Here is a 19,475-nt window from a genome sequence, read left to right as displayed (position 1 = left end):
GTCATAGACATTAGCAGGTACCCTCCGCAAAAAGTGTGAACTTTTTTTTCACACCGTGTTTTAACCTCTTCTGTCTCTCATTTAACATAATGACTGCCAGGTGTGGTGGAATTTTCCAACCTCTGCCAAGCTACGGACAGGGCAGTCGCTCGTTTTTGAAAAGATTTCATGTACAAATTGTACTTTTGCAATGTATCATTTGTTGCTAAAGCATTGCTTTTTGACAGAGCACCAATGGTTGAAATGTTATGTTGGACTGACATTAACATTGAAGATAACTGAGTTTGTGTTGTAATTGAGCTATTTTAAGACTTGGATGATATCTCTGAGTTGCTGTAGCTCAGAATGTCTGCCCAAAGGACTTGTAAGTAGTCTAGCTTTTGTGAAGCTCTCGTGAGTGTTTTACTCCGAAGTTGAACAGTTTTATAAATCAAATTATGATCAATGCATACAATACTAACAGCCAAAATACGGTGAAGAAAGCTGTTTTGAAACCTATAGTTGGTTGTATTTAAATGGGAACTTTTGCTTCCTCACTTTATCTAGATCATTTGAATATAATTGTCATACAACCCTGTGACAACTGTCCTTGATCAGTCTAATGGCACTTTCAATCAAAAAAATATATATTTCCAAGAGGCCACAAAAAAGAGGAGGCGGTCATCTGAAAATATTCACACAAAATAATCGGGAACAATAACATCATTAGAAGGACTTCACGATAACCTTAAGGGAACATTCCATAATGTCCAGGAAACTGTTTGAGCTCATCAGGCGGTGGCTTAAACCTGATGGAAGGGCTCCACACCTTGCTGGCTTCTCTCCCATCATCAGGCAGCTATGGTGGCCATGTCCATTTGGTACAGAAGTGGTGTCAGGAGCCGTTATATATTTTGCTGCGGGAAGTAGAAAGCTACCCGCCACTCGTCTTGCCGAGACACTGGCTCCCCTTAATCATAGTTTTCATTTCAGTACATTTAGATTTCAGTTCCCAAGGCCAATGTCATCAATAAAACAGCCTTTTGTGAGATTTTTACCTGCTGCTACCTAACTTTGCACATTAGGGAGGGGCCACTGTAAAAAGAGGAGGTGGTCATCTGTAAACATTTATAATAATTTGTTATGTAGGCTAGGGGCTTGAGCCTAGCAGGGAGGTAAGGGAGAAGCATGAAGTCACACATCCTTAAAGTGGGGCAGGAGGACTCCTAAATGAAAAGTCAAGTGAATTTCTGTATCTTGTCACAAAGTAATGAGGAGCTAGGGCCCTTCTTCATTGCGACGTACACGACATTCACTCTCAATCTGAGAGGGAACTGTTAACTGATGTATGGCCTGAAATTGGAGAGGAATTTATCTGTGCTCAACGCAGGGCTGTCGTGACGGGAGGGTGAAGGGAAGGGAACATGCTTGGATGGACTCGACTCGTGGTTTTTGCAGTAGTGCTGTTTCACTGTCTCTTATTCTAGCTGCCAGTGCAAGTCTTTCTTACACGAGTTTGGTATCCCACTTTGCCAACTCAAAGGCCTAAGCCAGGGCACGTATTCAAATGCTGATATAAGATCAGGTTTTCCACCCCCTCCATATAATCTTATATCTCATTGGGATCTAAAAGGCGAAACTTATCCTATATCAGCACATCTACTGAGCCTTTATGAATAAGGGCCCAGGTGTGAAGGTCTACTTTGTTATCAAAGTTATCTATTTGTTCTGACTGCAGTGTTTGAGAGTAATTTATCTGGTTTTGACCCCTTCTAATGAATTGTGTGCTGCTGTGATTTTGACTGCCTACTTCTCTAGCTAGCACACATAGTATTTCCCCACTGTTTATTCAAATTGCGTATTCTTTTTTGTCTTCTGATGCACCACATTACATTTCTCAAGGGTGATATATGTTTTTGCAAACACAATGTTTGTTGGCTTTAACTTTTTAAACATACAATTGTTCCCTAATTAGTTTGGTCGTAATTAATTCAGGCATTTTGTTTGATGTATTTGTAGCAATACTTTAAAAGCAACTAAGCCAATCCTTTGCATACATTTGTACCATTTTACTGCAGAGTTCAAAAGAAACCGGGCTCTGTTTGGAAAAGCGCACAATGCATTTAAATAATACGCTCCAGTTTTACAATGTTTGTTTTTAACTGAAAAATTCATGAATTAACATTTTAAACAATCCATCATTATTGTTTTGATGCCACTTATTTTTAACTCAATTATATTCTAATTGATCATTTTTCGTAATGTGCGAGAGCTGTTTTCCCACTTTGTTTGCTACACAACAAAAGATTAATTGCAAATAAAAGAAATGATCAAAAACATGATAATTAATTTGTAACAATAAGGAGGAAATTGCAATTCTAATGCAATACAATGTGTTATGTGTTGCAAATTACCTCCTACTGTCTCGAGGTACTGTTTTTTTGGTGTGTGTGTTGGGTAAATTTTCAGCACTGCACTTCGATACAGAGTTTTAAGGGCAACCTTTTGTGTCTTAACTATAACCACACCGTTATAAAAACAAGCGTATGTAAAGGACAATATTGACAAGTGCACCTTTCTCATAATATTTTTTTTATACTTTTGAGTTTTAGAGTCAGGTAATGAGATAGTTAGATTGACAGTGACACCTCCTGGTGCATCCATTTTGTTTTGTGTGGCCTTTGGAGTGGCTGGATAAAGAGGACAGATGTCCTAAGATGGCACCAGACAGACAGAGGCCAGTCCCTTGGGGACAGAAGCAGGACCAAAGGAGTTGGGCGATAGCCCAGTTTGGAGGTGCCATCGTATAGGCCATCAAGCCTGTCACCGCGAATGGGGCCTCCAAATCATGTTGTCAATGGTGATGCATCGAGATCTTGCTCTGGCAAATTGGATGTTCCAAACTCGCTCTTGATTGATGCCCCGACCACGTCGCCTATTCAAGAGGTGTCATCTAACCGCTGAAAGATCAGAAATGAGAAAAGAAGCAAGAAAGAAAAAAGGACAATATGTTATTTTCTTATGTAAATTGATAAAAGTTTGTACTGTGAAGAGTCTGCCCTCGTCTGACATTAGGCCCAAACTCGGGACAGCCTTGGAATTGATAGGAAATTTTTCCCTTTCATTTTTTTATCTTTTGGATGGCGACTGCATTCCGCAGTCCTCCTTTGTGAATCATGTCTCTTCACTGTGCCTATTACGGTTGGAGGACTGCATTATGGGGTGAAGGTGAATTTACAGCTTGTATTTTCAATAAAGACAACAATGGGTTAATGAAAAATGTGCCCTTTATGTGCCCAAGGGCATTCCATTCTTGCTCGCCCAGTACTAGCCGCAGAGTTTTGTGAACCTGAAATATCTTCCTTTATTTGCCTTTTCTTTCATTCTTTTGCTCGCCTCCTCAACTGATTATTCTCTATAAACTCCTACATGTATGTGTGTTTTTGTGTGTCTGACTGTTTGTGTATGTGTTTGTCTGAGTGTGTCTGAGTGTGTCTGCGTGCCTCTATCTACCAGGGAACACAAATTGAACATGGCCACTTGAGGGTGAAATATTTCTGTTCCGTAAAGCCAGAGGAAACCTTGGGTTTCAGGTTTTGATCGGCTCGAAGATGAACACCGCACAGCAGAGATGCTTGTCTCGCAGAAGTGCCCCAGTTTAAAGAAGTTCTCCACTCTCTCAAGTCCTCCAAATCCACTCTGTAGGGCTCGCTAGAAACAAAACAGCCTTAAGCTCAGTCCACTTTTCCCTCTCCATAGAGAGAAATATGTGTAAATACGTTGAAATACTGTAAGTATAGAAATACATTGTTATTCATGACGCAAGATAATAAAAGAGAAAGCAACTTTTTTCTCTCTTTTTTTCTCTGTGTGTGTGTGTCTGTGTGTGTGTGTGTGTGTAGGGCCTGTTCATCTTCCTGATATATGGGGTGTACAACACAGAGGTAAGTCTGCATTGTGTCTCAAGGCTGTCGCAGTGAATGAGAGAAATGACACGTTTCTGATGGGCTCGCTCGGTTTAAAAGGGGGGGCGACGGATTGAAGGAAGGGGACTAGGGAGCGGGGGGAGGCTTTCCACATGAGCGTCCCACTGCCCTTCATGCTTGAGCTAACTTATATGCATCCAGCCACCGCCATTAAACACTGACACGGCCGGTACTCAGCGTAGTCATTCCTCACCCACATTGGCTAATATTTCACTGCCTCTTTAAGTTTTTAAACTCACGGTCTTCAATTTAGCATCCTGACAATAGGGCTACTCCGCCACTGGAGGACTAGAGGGACTGGAGGATCTAGCGCTTTGTCGATGGGGAAAAACAATATGCAGCTTGAGGAATGGGAGGGAGTGGCGAGGTATCATATTGAGATGGTTGGTTATTACCATTTAGATTTACATTGGGATACAAAAAGGGGGATAAAAAAGGGGGGGAATCTGACTTTATGGATGAGGTTCAATTGAATGAATCGCTCTTGGTCAAATAGTTCTTTTTTTTCTATTGCCATGTAAATAGGGCGGGAGTTGAATGTGCTTAAGCAAATAACACACATTATAGTCAAGCTGAAGTGGAGCAGGATTATTTCTGAAGTCCAATTGCTCATTTCAAGATGTTAACCTTGTTCTGCCTAGAGATGCTTTTACATTCAGCAAGACTGAATGGAAACGGATTTCTTCTCACTGAGGAGATTCAAATATTTGAATTTAAGGTCACTTCTGATTTGCTTTTGACCAAAGTTAATGGCCTGCAATTACTTGGATATGCTTTCACAATACAGTAAGTAGCCTGTTGTTGTCCTTCACAGTGACATTTGTTTTCACAAGAAAAATACTTCTCTGTAAGATACCTCCCCAAAATACCAAAACAATTACTGACCAAGATTAAAAAAAAGACATCCAACTTTACTGTCATCTTTATTGGGCCTTGTCCAAAATAGCGTTATTAAAAATTGTCACACAGGAATAACCATTTTTGTTACTTTAGAGAAGTCACTCACTTTTAAGGTGTGTGTGTATGTATGTATGTATGTATGTATGTATGTACGTACGTACGTACATACATACATACATACATACATACATACATACATACATACATACATACATACATACATACATACATACATACATACAGTTGAAGTATCAAGTTTCCATACACCTTAGCCAAATACATTTAAACTCAGTTTTTCACAATACCTGACATTTAATCCTTGTAAAAATTCCCTGTCTTAGGTCAGTTAGGATCACCACTTTTTATTTTAAGAATGTGAAATGTCAGAATAATAGTAGAGAGAAAGATATATTTCAGCTTGTATTTCTTTCACCACATTCCCAGTGGGTCAACAGTTTACATACACTCAATTATTATTTGGTAGCATTGTTTTTAAATTGTTTAACTTGGGTCAAACGTTTCAGGTAGCCTTCCATAAGCTTCCCAAAACAGGTTGGGTGAATTTTGGCCCATTCCTCCTGACAGAGCTGGTGTAACTGAGTCAGGTTTGTAGGCCTCCTTGCTCGCACACGCTTTTTCAGTTCTGCCCACAAATTTTCTATGGGATTGAGGTCAGGGCTTTGTGATGGCCACTCCAATACCTTGACTTTGTTGTCCTTAAGCCATTTTGCCACAACTTTGGAAGGATGCTTGGGGACATTGTCCATTTGGAATTCACATTTGCGACCAAGCTTTAACTTCCTGACTGATGTCTTGAGATGTTGCTTCAATATATCCACATAATTGTCCTTCTCATGATGCCATCTATTTTGTGAAGTGCACCAGTCCCTCCTACAGCAAAGCACCCCCACAATGTGATGCTGCCACCCCCATGCTTCACGGTTGGGATGGTGTTCTTCGGCTTGAAAGCCTCCCCCTTTTTCCTCCAAATGTAATAATGGTCATTATGGCCAAACAGTTCTATTTTTGTTTCATTGGACCAGAGGACATTTCTCCAAAAAGTACCATCTTTGTGCCCATGTGCAGTTGCAAATCGTAGTCTGGCTTTTTTATAGCGGTTTAGGAGCAGTGGCTTCTTCCTTGCTGAGCGGCCCTTCAGGTTGTGCCGATATAGGACTCGTTTTACTGTGGATATAGATACTTTTGTACCTGTTTCCTCCAGCATCTTCACAAGGTTCTTTGCTGTTGTTCTGGGATTGATTTGCACTTTTCGCACCGAAGTACTTTCATCTCTAGGAGATAGAACGTGTCTCCTTCCTGAACGGTATGACGGCTGCGTGCTCCCATGGTGTTTATACTTGCGTACTGTTGTTTGTACAGATGAACGTGGTACCTTCAGGCATTTGGAAATTGTTCCCAAGGATGAACCAGACTTGTGGAGGTCTACAATTTTCCTTCTGAGGTCTTGGCTGATTTCTTTTGATTTTCCCATGATGTCAAGCAAAGAGGCACTGAGTTTGAAGGTAGGCCTAGACATACATCCACAGGTACACCTCCAATTGACTCAAATTATGTCAATTAGCCTATCAGAAGCTTCTAAAGCCATGACATATTTTTCTGGAATTTTCCAAGATGTTTAAATGCACAGTCAACTTAGTATATGTAAACTTCTGACCCACTGGAATTGTGATACAGTGAATTGTAAGTAAAATAATCTGTCTGTAAACAATTGTTGTAAAAATGACTTGTGTCATGCACAAAGTACAGTGGGGGGAAAAAGTATTTGATCCCCTGCTGATTTTGTACGTTTGCCCACTGATAAAAAAAGGATCAGTCTATAATTTTAATGGTAGGTTTATTTGAACAGTGAGAGACAGAATAACAACAAAAATATCCAGAAAAACGCATGTCAAAAATGTTATAAATTGATTTGCATTTTAATGAGGGAAATAAGTATTTCACCCCTCTCAATCAGAAAGATTTCTGGCTCCCAGGTGTCTTTTATACAGGTAACGAGCTGAGATTAGCACACTCTTAAAGGGAGTGCTCCTAACCGCAGCTTGTTACCTGTAAAAAAGACACATGTCCACAATCAGATTCCAAACTCTCCACCATGGCAAAGACCAAAGAGCTCTCCAAGGATGTCAGGGACAAGATTGTAGACCTACACAAGGCTGGAAGGGGCTACAAGACCATCGCCAAGCAGCTTGGCGAGAAGGTGACAACAGCTGGTGCGATTATTCGCAAATGGAAGAAACACAAAAGAATTGTCAATATCCCTCGGCCTGGGGCTCCATGCAAGATCTCACCTCGTGGAGTTGCAATGATCATGAGAACGGTGAGGAATCAGCCCAGAACTACACGGGAGGATCTTGTCAATGATCTCGAGGCAGCTGGGACCATTGTCACCAAGAAAACAATTGGTAACACACTACGCCATGAAGGACTGAAATCCTGCAGCACCCGCAAGGTCCCCCTGCTCAAGAATACATATACATGCCCGTCTGAAGTTTGCCAATGAACATCTGAATGATTCAGAGGACAACTGGTGAAAGTGTTGTGGTTAGATGAGACCAAAATGGAGCTCTTTGGCATCAACTCAACTCGCCGTGTTTGGAGGAGGAGGAATGCTGCCTATGACCCCAAGAACACCATCTCCACCGTCAAACATGGAGGTGGAAACATTATGCTTTGGGGGTGTTTTTCTGCTAAGGGGACAGGACAACTTCACCGCATCATTTGACGGGGCCATGTACAGTCAAATCTTGGGTGAGAACCTCCCTCCCTCAGCCAGGGCATTGAAAATGGGTCGTGGATGGGTATTCCAGCATGACAATGACCCAAAACACACTGCCAAGGCAACAAAGGAGTAGCTCAAGAAGAAGCACATTAAGGTCCTGGAGTGGCCTAGCCAGTCTCCAGACCTTAATCCCATAGAAAATCTGTGGAGGGAGCTGAAGGTTCGAGTTGCCAAACGTCAGCCTTGAAACCTTAATGACTTGGAGAAAATCTGCAAAGAGGAGTGGGACAAAATCCCTCCTGAGATGTGTGCAAACCTGGTGGCCAACTACAAGAAACGTCTGACCTCTGTGATTGCCAACAAGGGTTTTTCCACCAAGTACTAAGTCATGTTTTGCAGAGAGGTCAAATACTTATTTCCCTCATTAAAATGGAAATCATTTTATAACATTTTTGACATGCGTTTTTCTGGATTTTTTTGTTGATATTCTGTCTCTCACTGTTCATATAAACCTACCATTAAAATTATAGACTGATCATTTCTTTGTAAGTGGGCAAACGTACAAAATCAGCAGGGGATCAAATACTTTTTTCCCCCACTGTAGATGTCCTAACCGACTTGCCAAAACTATAGTTTGTTAACAAGAAATTTGTGGAGTGGTTGAAAAACAAGTTTTAATGACTCCAACCTAAGTGTATGTAAACTTCCGACTGTTCATACTGTGGTAAACTTCCGACTGTACATACTGTGGCAGACCAGGGGGTTTGGTCAAAACGTTTACACAGATCAGACACGGACAGAGTAGGATTAGCTCGGTTTCACGGGTCTTTATTTAAATAGTAAATCAAAAGAAAAGGATAGGTCTCCCCCAAGAGACCCTCTCCGGGATACCGTCTTCTGGGCTCCAGGTCTTGCTGTATCCTGTCGGGCACAAGAACTGAACTCCCTCCTTCTAGCTCGGGCACCGTCTCCAACTATACGGAAGTCACCTTTCTTCCCCCAGTCCCCATCCTTGTGTGCTGCCCTTCTGGCAGCTTTATGGGACTCGTACAGCTGGTGAGCAATCAGCCCTTGATTACCCACCAAGAACAATCAGCCCCAATTATTCCTGGCCGGAGAGACCGTCGAGACCTGGCACGTCCAGCAGAGGGAGCCATCACCTCGTGATGTAGACTTCGTCTGCCACCAGGCCTCGACGATTCTCCCCCTGGTGGCTGACCTGCTGTATGCCACCCCCCCCCGCCCTTATTTCTGTTGGGGAGGGGGCTGTTGTCAGTGCGACGTATGTCTCCCTTCTCGATAGGGCATCCACGTTTCCATGTTTCGCCCCTGACCTGTGCACAACAGAAAAAGAGAAGCATTGAAGGGACAAGAACCGCCTTGTAGTCTGATCATTTGTGTCCCTTCCCCTGGCCAGGGTAGCATGGTCAGTGACCAGGGTGAAGTGGGTACCTAACAGGTAAAACTTGAGAGTATCTAGCGCCCACTTCACCGCTAGACAGTCTTTCTCAACAATCTAGTACTTTTTCTCTCTAGGTATTAGCTTTTGGCTTATGTACATGATGGGGTGCTCCTCCCCATCGTGTATCTGGGACAGAACGGCCCCTAGTCCCATGTCACATGCATCCGTCTGGACCAACATCGGCACCTGGAAATCGGGCATTACGAGAATCGGATGGGAGCACAGTGCATCCTTCAGGCACCTGAACGCCGCTTCTGTCTCGTCCGTCCATTTCATTGTTTTCGGGAGGCGGGCCCTGGTTAGATTGGTGAGGGGGGAAGCTATAGCCGCAAAGTTGGGGATAAACAGGCAATAGTATCCTGCCAGTCCCAGAAAGGACTTGATCTGTGTCTTGGTACGTGGAACGAGCCAGTGACGTACCGCGTGAACCTTCCTTTCCTGGGGCTTGACGTTCCCCCATCCGATCAAATACCCCAGGTACTCCATCTCCTCGAACGCTAGTTTGCATTTCTTGGGGTTCGCTGTCAACCCGGCTTGCCTGAGCGCGTCCATCACCGCCTGGAGGCGTGTCAGGTGCTCTTCCCAACCTTGGCTGTGGATGATGATATCATCCAAATTGGACGCTGCGTAATGCTGGTGGGGTCGAAGTACTTTGTCCATCAGGCGCTGGAATGTGGGTGAGGCTCCTTGGAGACCGAACAGGAGCACCCGGTACTGATATAGTCCGTCTGGTGTCGAAAACGCTGTCTTCTCCCGGGAGGAAGCAGTCAACGGTACCTGCCAATATCCTTTGGTCAGGTCAAAGGATATTCGTCCACCCTCGGCATGGGGTAGGCATTGAAGAAGCTGATGTCGTTCACACCCCGGAAATCATTACAGAAGCGCAGTCTACCGTCCGGTTTGGGCACCAACACGATGGGGCTGCACCATGCACTGTAGGACTCTTCAACAACCCCCATCCTCAGCATAGCCTCCACTTCCTGCTTCATGGCCTTCCTTCAGGCCTCCGAAATCCAATATGGCCGTTTTTGTACCGTTTCCCCAGGCCGGGTATGGATGGGGTGTTCAATGAGGGTCGCGCGGCCCGGCTTCTCGGAGAAGACCGCTGTGTTCCGATCGACGAGCTCCCTGAGCGCTTGCTTCTGGGCCTGGTCAAGGTCCTCATTGCTCTGGACCACCACTGGTACCGTTGGCGTCCTGGGTCCCGACCATAACACGGCCAAGGCTGTCCTCTCGTGCCACTCCTTCAACAGGTTCATGTGGTAAATCTGTTGGGGTTTCCGTCTCCCTGGCTGCCGTACATGATAATTCACTTGTCCCAGCTTCTCTATCACCTCGTATAGCCCATGCCATGTTGCCAGGAACTTACTTTCGGCCGTGGGGATTAATACCAACACCCTGTCTCCCACCTGGAATTCTCGGGGCTGGGCTCTCCGATTGTAGACCTGGGCTTGGGTGCGTTGGGCCTTCTCCATATGTTCCCTTACCACTGGCCATATGGCTGTCATTCGCTCCCTCATCTTCGCCATGTGCTCTACCACGCTGCGTAAGGGGGTCGCTTGGGCTTCCCACACCTCCTTGGCGAGGTCCAGTAGGCCGCGTGTCCTCCTCCCGTAGAGGAGTTCGAAAGGGGAAAACCCAGTGGAGGACTGGGGTACTTCTCAGATTGAGAACATTAGGTGAGGTAGTATCTGGTCCCAGTTCTTCCCGTCCTGCTCAATGACCTTCCGCAGCATTTGTTTGAGCGTTTTATTGAACCGCTAGACGAGCCCATCCGTCTGCGGGTGAAAGACAGAGGTCCAGATCTGCTTGATCTGCAGGAGAGCACACAAATCTTTCATTAGGTGGGACATAAACTCAGTACCTTTGTCTGTCAGGATCTCGTTCGGGATGCCCACCCGGCTAAAGAGGTGGAACAGCTCCCGGGCGATTCCCTTGGATACCGCCGCCCGTAGGGGAATGGCCTCGGGTTACCGGGTGGCATAATCTACTATCACCAGGATGTACCGGTGACCTCATGCTGTTTTTACCAGGGGTCCCACTATGTCCATGGCGACGCGTTCAAAGGACACCCAGATGATCGATAGGGGGACCAGTGGGTTTCGGAAGTGTGCTTTTGGGGCAGTGAGTTGACACTCCGGGCAGCTGCGACAGTAGTCTTCCACGGCCCTCCTCATCCCGGACCAGTGGAACCGGGCGGCGATCCGTTCCCGGGTCTTCTCCATTCCCAGGTGCGCCCCCAACAGGTGGGTGTGGGCCAGCTGAAGAGCGGTTCCCACATATCGTCGGGGCAGCAACAATACCTCTCAAAGTTCCCACTGCTGGCGCGACACCTGATACAAAAGGTTATTCTTGATTTGGAAATGGGGATATCGTCAGTCACTCACCCCCGGAAGTAGCTGTCCATCTACCACTATCACTTGAGTGCGGCAGCTTTCAAGTTCACTGGGCCATCCCGAATTGTCCCCTCAGTTGGCCCCCAGCAGGTGTCTCGACTGGCCCCTCGAAATCGAGGAGGGGGAGGCTGAGCTCCTCCAGTGGTTCCCCGGGGGGGTCGGGTTCCGGCGCCCCTTCCGACTCCAGACCCGTAGATACAGGTTGGTCAACCGGTTGCTTCCGGGCTGCACAGGCGATGGGTCATCCCCACTCTCTTCTTCGTCAGGCTTGTATCTTTTTCTTCAGCTCATGCCCCCATAGGGCCGAGAACAGCGGACAATCCCATCCCACTAGGAGAGGTACCAGCAACTCTGGTACTGCACCCACCAACATCTGGCAGCTCCCTTGTGGCATCACGATGTTGGTCTTTACGGTTGGATACCGCTTTGTGTCACCAAGAACACAGGAAATGGACATCTCCCTACCACGTTCGGTCTCCTGGTTCAGCAGGCTCGTGGTTACGAGCGTAACCATACTTCCGGAGTCTAATAGACCTTCCGTGTCATGTCCGTCAACCTTCACCGGGACCATGGGTGCAGTTGATTCGTGGTGCACCCAACAGGAGGTGACATAGTTCCCGGCGTGACTCACCTCGTCTCCGGGGCTTGCTGATGGCATCGACTCCTCTCGAGCCGGGCGATTCCAGGCAATGTGCCCCCGGGCGCCACACTCAAACCACCTCCTTTGGTCTCCATCTACCTGGGGTCATCGGTGGCGGATCAGCCCTATCCCCAGCCGTCTCTCTACGGGTTTGTGGTCCTTTGGCCCTGCCGACTGTCGGTTCTGGGTACACAGCGGTGGGGCTGTCCTTCCGTCCCCTCAAACGGGTCGCCGACTCGGCCCGGCTCCCACTCAGCAGGGCCTGAGTGTTCTGATGCGTCTCCAATGCTTCCAGGAGGCCCTCCAAGGTCTGGGGCGCACATAGACTCGCTGCCCTCTTCATGTCGTGGGGTAGCACCCGTAAGAAGCGATCCAGGACCACTTTGTCGAGGATGGAGAGTGTGGATACGTCGGTGAGGAGCCATGCCCTGGTGACGCGCAGTAGGTCGCTCATCTGGGCTCGGGGGGATGCGTCGGGTACGAACCTCCAGTCGTGGAACAGTTGAGCTCGATGGGCCAGGCTGTACCCGTAGCGGCTGAGTATCTCCCGTTTGAGTCCGTCGTAGTTAGCCGCCTGTTAATTGTTCAGGTCCCAATACACCTTTTGGGCATTCCCAAAGAGGAAGGGCCAGCAGACTTGCCCATTTCAGCCTTGGCCATCCTTCCCGTAGTGCTGTCCGTTCAGAGGTATGTTTCGATGTCATCGTCTTCCGTTAGCTTGATTAAAAACTGGTTGGGATGTGATTCAGGAGACGCTCCTCCTTGCAGCTTCCTGATTTCCTCAACGAGGCGGACGTTTTATAGTCGCTGTTCCTCCAGTGTTCGTTCCTGAACCACCTGTTGTGCTTGTTGGGCCCGGACGAACTGAGCTATCAACTCCTCCATGCTGATGCTGTGTAAACGTCAACCCTGATCTGACCACGTTATCAGAATGCCCGCATTCTCCACCACTTGTGGCAGACCAGGGAGACCTGGCACGTCCAGCAAAGGGAGCCATCTCCTCGTGATGTGGACTTCGTCTGCCACCAGGCCTCGACGAGTCTCCCCCTGGTGACTGACCTGCTGTACGCCACAATACATACATTCATACACATATATATACATACAGTACCAGTCCAAAGTCTGGGGACAGCTACTCATTGCAGAGTTTTTCTTTATTTTTACTATTTTCTACATTGTAGAATAATAGTGAAGACATAAAAACTATGAAATAACACATATGGAATCATGTAGTAACAAAAAAAGTGTTAACCTGTTGGGGATAGGGGGCAGTATTTGCACGGCCGGATAAAAAACATACCCGATTTAATCTGGTAATTACTACTGCCCAGAAACTAGAATATGCATATAATTTATTGGCTTTGGATAGAAAACACCCTAAAGTTTCTAAAACTGTTTGAATGGTGTCTGTGAGTATAACAGAACTCATATGGCAGGCAAAAACCTGAGAAGATTCCTTACAGGAAGTGGCCTCTCTGACCATTTCTTGGGCTTCTACACTCTCTTCATTGAAAACTGAGGATCTCTGCTGTAACGTGACACTTCCTACGGCTCCCATAGGCTCTCAGAAGGCGGCAAACCGGTGAATGATGTCTTTGGAGCCCCTGGCTGAAAAACATTAGCGCATTTGGATAGTGGTCGATCAGAGGACAATGAGACTGAGGCGCGTGCACGAGGCAACACCATGTTTTTATTTTCTCTGTCTTTGAACGTAAACAGGGTTTCCCAGTCGGAATATTATCGCTTTTTTACGAGAAAAATAGCATAAAAATGTATTTTAAAGAGCGGTTGACATGCTTCGAAGTATGGTAATGGAATATTTAGACATTTTTTGTCACGAAACGCATCGGGCGCGTCACCCTTTGTCACCCTTCGGATAGTGTCTTGAACGCACGAACAAAACAGAGGATATTTGAACATAACTATGGATTATTTTGAACCAAACCAACATTTGTTATTGAAGTAGAAGTCCTGGGAGTGCATTCTGACGAAGAACAGCAAAGGTAATCAAATTTTTCTAATAGTAAATCGGAGTTTGGTGAGGGCGAAACATGGTGGGGTTCAAAATAGCTAGCCATGATGGCTGGGCTATCTACTCAGAATATTACAAAATGTGCTTTTGCCGAAAAGCTATTTTAAAATCGGACATAGCGATTGCATAAAGGAGTTCTGTATCTATAATTCTTAAAATAATTGTTCTGTTTTTTGTGAACGTTTATCGTGAGTAATTTAGTAAATTCACCGGAAGTGTTTGGTGGGAATGCTATTTCTGAACGTCACATGCTAATGTAAAAAGCTTGTTTTTGATATAAATATGAACTTGATTGAACAAAACATGCATGTATTGAATAACATAATGTCCTAGGGGTGTCATCTGATGAAGATCATCAAAGGTTAGTGCTGCATTTAGCTGCGGTTTGGGTTTATGTGACATTATATGCTAGCTTGAAAAATGGGTGTCTGATTATTTCTGGCTGGGTACTCTGCTGACATAATCTAATGTTTTGTTTTCGTTGTAAAGCCTTTTTGAAATCGGACAGTGTGGTTAGATTAACGAGACTCTTGTCTTTAAAATGGTGTAAAATAGTCATATGTTTGAGAAATTGAAGTAATAGCATTTCTAAGGTATTTGAATAACGCGCGACGGGATTCCACTGGCTGTTGAGTAGGTGGGACGATTTCGTCCCACATACCCTAGAGAGGTTTTAAACAAATCAAAATATATTTTATATTTGAGATTCTTCAAAGTAGCCACCCTTTGCCTTGATGACAGCTTTGCACTCTTGGCATTCTCTCAACCAGCTTCATGAGGTAGTCACCTGGAATGCATTTAAATTAACAGGTGTGCCTTCTTAAAAGGTATTTTGTGGAATTACTTTCCTTCTTAATGCATTTGAGCCAACAGTTGTGTTGTGACAAGGTAGGGGTGGTACACAGAAGATAGCCCTATTTGGTAAAAGACCAAGTCCATATTATGGCAAGAACAGCTCAAATAACCAAAGAGAAACGACAGTCCATCATTACTTTAAGACATGAAGGTCAGTAAATGCAGAACATTTCAAGAACTTTGAAGGTGTCTTCAAGTGCAGTCGCAAAAACCATCAAGCACTATGATGAAAGTGGCTCTCATGAGGACTGCCACAGGAAAGGAAGACCCAGAGTTACCTCTGCTGCAGAGGATAAGTTCATTAGAGTTACCAGCCTCAGAAATTACAACCCAAATAAATGCTTCACAGAGTTCAAGTAACAGACACATCTCAACATCAACTGTTCAGAGGAGACTGCGTGAATCAGGCCTTCATGGTCGAATTGCTGCAAAGAAACCACTACTAAAGGACACCAATAAGAAGAAAAAACGTTATTTATTTATTTGTTATAATTCTTGGCCCAAGCAAGAAAATACTTGCTTGGGCCAAGAGACACGAGGAAGGGACATTAGACCGGTAGAAATCTGTCCTTTGGTCAAATCCTTTGGTCCAAATATGTGTTTTTGGTTCCAACCGCCGTGTCTTTGTGAGATGCGGAGTAGGTGAACAGATGATTTCTGCATGTTTAGTTTCCACCGTGAAGCATGGAGGAGGAGGTGTGGGGGTGCTTTGCTGGTGACACTGACAGTGATATATTTATAATTCAAGGGACACAGCATATCTGCAACTATATGCCATCCCATCTGGTTTGGGCTTAGTGCGACTATCCTTTGTTTTTCAACAGGACAATGACCCAATACACCTCCAAGCTGTGTAAGGACTATTTGACTTAGAAGGAGGGTGATGGAGTGCTTCATCAGATGACATAGGCCTCCACAATCACCCGATCTCAACCCAATTGAGATTGTTTGGGATGAGTTGGACCACAGAGTGAAGGAAAAGCAGCCAACAAGTGCTCAGCATATGTGGGAACTCCTTCAAGACTGTTGGAAAAGCATTCCAGGTGAAGCTGGTTGAGAGAATGCCAAGCGTGTGCAAAGCTGTCATCAAGGCAAAGGGTGGCTACTTTTGGTTACTACATTATTCCATATATGTTATTTCATTGTGTTGATGTCTTCACTATTATTCTACAATGTAGAAAATAGTACAAATAAAGAAAAACCCTTGAATGAGTAGGTGTGTCCAAAATGTTGACTGGTACTGTGTGTGTATATATATATATATATATATATATATATATATATATATATATATATATATATATATATATATATATATATATATACCTTAGAACTGGGTGACTTCTATCAATGCAGCAAGGATGCATAAAAAAATATAATCTTCTGATGCTATGACTTAGTGGGCAAGGTCATTGTACTGGGGCACAGTACAATGTCCCCTCTTCCTCTACATCACCCCCCTATCCATCCCCGTTTTTCCGCCCCCCCCCCCTCCCTCCATCACAGGAGTCCACGCAGTACGTGACCGCAAGAGTCAGGACACCTCTCCTCACTTAGTTTTTTTATCATTCTGCTCTACAGAGAGGTGTGAAGAGGTGTCCCTGAGTCATAGCACTGCATTGACATAGCAGACGCATTGGCCTGACCCCCCGCATTGTAAAATAAATCATTGTCACATTCTTGCTTAAGTGGCTTTTTTAGTGTGCAGGAATCAATTTTCTTACTTCAAGTTCTCCTTGACCTCTGGGTCTTCACAATTTGTGAGCAACCCATTTACACGTTCTGCTTTTCAAAAGGGGTTTGTAAATACTAAATGTAATAATCTTCCCTTTTTTTATCTCCCTGTTTTCTTTTTTGCTTTTCTCGTGCTCTGCCCTTTTTTTGCTTTTTTGACTCTGCTTGAAGGTGTGACAGAAAACACTGGCAGCTTCACGTTTCGCCCTCTGACACCCAAAGGAAATTTGTGTTTAATAGAAAAATTGCAAAAAGCTGAATAGAACGATCAAAGTTTTCGTGTGTGTGTGTCTGACTAGGGGTAAATCAGATCATTAAGGAGCGGAAAGGAGAGGCCAGAGTGAGACGTTCTGTTCTGTCTGCTCTGGTTTAAGCAAACTAGTCCAGATCACCAGGGAAGGTAACATCCAATGACCTCCTGTTGGATTCAATTATTGCATATGTGACAAGACAGAGAGAGAAAGTTTAGTTTATTAGGATCCCACTTAGCTACTGCACATGCAGCAGCTACTCTTCCTGGGGTCCACATAAAACGTACAAATACATGACGAAGTACAGAACAGTAATAGACAAGAACAACATAACATTACAAGGGACAACAAAAATACTATTTACCCACTATTCATATATTCAAATTCTTATATACAGCACAGTTAAATTAGGTCTTTAGAAAGAGAAGAGGTGCTGTGATACAATATATATTTTTTTAAAGCAGTTTTTTAAGCTAAACTTGCTTTTTACCTGAGTGTAACCTCTGGTGGCAGAGAATTCCATGATGACATGGCTCTATACATAACTGAGCGATCCATTCGATCTGTTTTTGGTTTATGCACCGTGAAGAAACCCATAGTGTGGTGTCTGGTGGGGTATGTATAGTGCTTTCAGAAAGTATTCACACCTCTGGCTTTTTCCACATTTTTGTTGTGTTACAGCCTGAATTTGAAATGTATTACATTGTGATTTGTGTCACTGGTCTACACACAATACCCCATAAGGTCAAAGTGGAATTATGTTTTTAGAATTCTTTACCAATTAATAAAAATGCAAACCTGAAATGTCTTCAGTCAATAAGTATCCAACCCCTTTGTTATGGCAAGCCTAAATAAGTTCAGAAGTAAACATTTGCTTAACAAGTCACATGAAAGTTTCATGGACTCACTCTGTGTGCAATAATAGTGTTTAACATGATTTTTGAATGAGTACCTCATCTCTGTACCCCACACATACAAGTATCTTTAAGGTCTCTCAATCGAGTAGTGAATTTCAAACACAGATTCAACCACAAAGACCTGGGAGGTTTTCCAATGCTTCACAAAGAAGGGCACCTATTTGTAGATGGGTAAAAATAAAAAAAAGCTGACATTGAATATCCCTTTGAGCATGGTGAAGTTATTACAGTGTAATTACACTTTGGGTGGTGTACTGTAGCAATACACCCAGACACTGCAAAGATACAGGCATCCTTCCTAACTTGCCGGAGAGGAAGGAAACCGCTCAGGGATTTCGCCATGAGGCCAATGGTGACTTTAAAACAGTTACAGAGTTTAATGGCTGTGATAGGAGAACATTTAGGATGGATCAACAACATTATAGTTACTCCACAATAATAACCTAATTGACAGAGTGAAAAGAAGAAAGCCTGTACAGAATAAATATATTGCAAAACATGCATCCTGTTTGCAAGTGCAAAAAAATGCGGCAAAGAAATTACCTTTATATCCTGAATACAAAGTGTTTATGTTTGGGGCAAATCCAACACAACTCATCACTGAGTACCACTCTTCATATTTTCAAGCATGTTGGGGCTGTATCATGTTATGGGTATGCTTGCCATTGGCGAGGACTATGGAGGTTTTTTTTAGGATAAAAAGAAATGGAACAGAGCTAACCACAGGCAGGAAAACCTGGTTTAGTCTTCTTTGCAACAGACACTGGGAGATAAATTCACCTTTCAGCAGGACACTAACCTAAAACACAAGGCCAAATATACATTGGAGTTGCTTACCAAAAAGACATTGAATGTTCCTGAGTGGCCTAGTTACAGTTTTGATTTACATTGGCTTGAAAATCTATGGCAAGGCTTTAAAATGTCTGTCTAGCAATGATCAACAACCAACTTGACAGAGCTTGAATAATTTTTTTATGTGCAAATATTGTACAATCCAGGTTTGCAAAGCTCTTAGAGACTTACCCAGAAGACTCACTGCTGTAATCGCAGCCAAAGGTGATTCTAACATGTATTGACTCAGGGGTGTGACTACTTATGTAAATGATCTATTTCTGTATTTCATTTTCAATAAAAAAAAAAAAAAATTTTTAAGAAAATGTCTTTGTCATTATAGGATATTGTGTGTAGATGTGTGAGAAAAATCATTTGAATCCAATTTGAATTCAGGCTGTAACACAACAAAATGTGAAATAAGTTAAGGGGTATGAATACTTTCTGAAGGCACCCGTATCTCTGTTTGAAGTGTATGCAAATAGATTTTACTAGTGGTTAGGCATTTTCAAAACACAAATGTTTCTTAACAAGAGTAAAAGAGAAGTAGTCAATTTTCTCCTCAACCCTCAACAAGGAAAGACTAACATGCATGTTGTTGATGTTAGTTCCCTGTGTACTGTTTGTGGCAAGGCCTTTCTTTGCTGCACCTGACCATATTACCGGACAGTAATCAAGATGGGACAAGATCAAAGCCTGACCAACTAGTACAGTTGATCTTTCTGTCAAAAACGCAGAACATATTTTTATAA

The 19,475-nt window shown here is 44.0% G+C and overlaps 1 protein-coding gene across 2 annotated transcripts in view; it reads left to right on the top strand.

Annotated features, from left to right (window-relative positions):
* LOC115157948 (adhesion G-protein coupled receptor D2) overlaps positions 1 to 19,475 on the top strand; it is a 179,233-nt gene that overhangs the window by 72,883 nt on the left and 86,875 nt on the right. For both annotated transcript variants that reach the window (XM_029706305.1, XM_029706304.1), the window contains one exon: positions 3,882 to 3,923. In XM_029706305.1, coding sequence (XP_029562165.1) covers positions 3,882 to 3,923 — 42 coding nt within the window. The remainder of the gene's footprint in view (positions 1 to 3,881; positions 3,924 to 19,475) is intronic.

Source organism: Salmo trutta, chromosome 22 (genome assembly GCF_901001165.1).
Source record: "Salmo trutta chromosome 22, fSalTru1.1, whole genome shotgun sequence".
NCBI classification, from domain to species: Eukaryota; Metazoa; Chordata; class Actinopteri; order Salmoniformes; family Salmonidae; genus Salmo; species Salmo trutta.
Note: the sequence above shows the minus strand (reverse complement) of the source record. Positions and strands in the feature narration are given on the sequence as shown.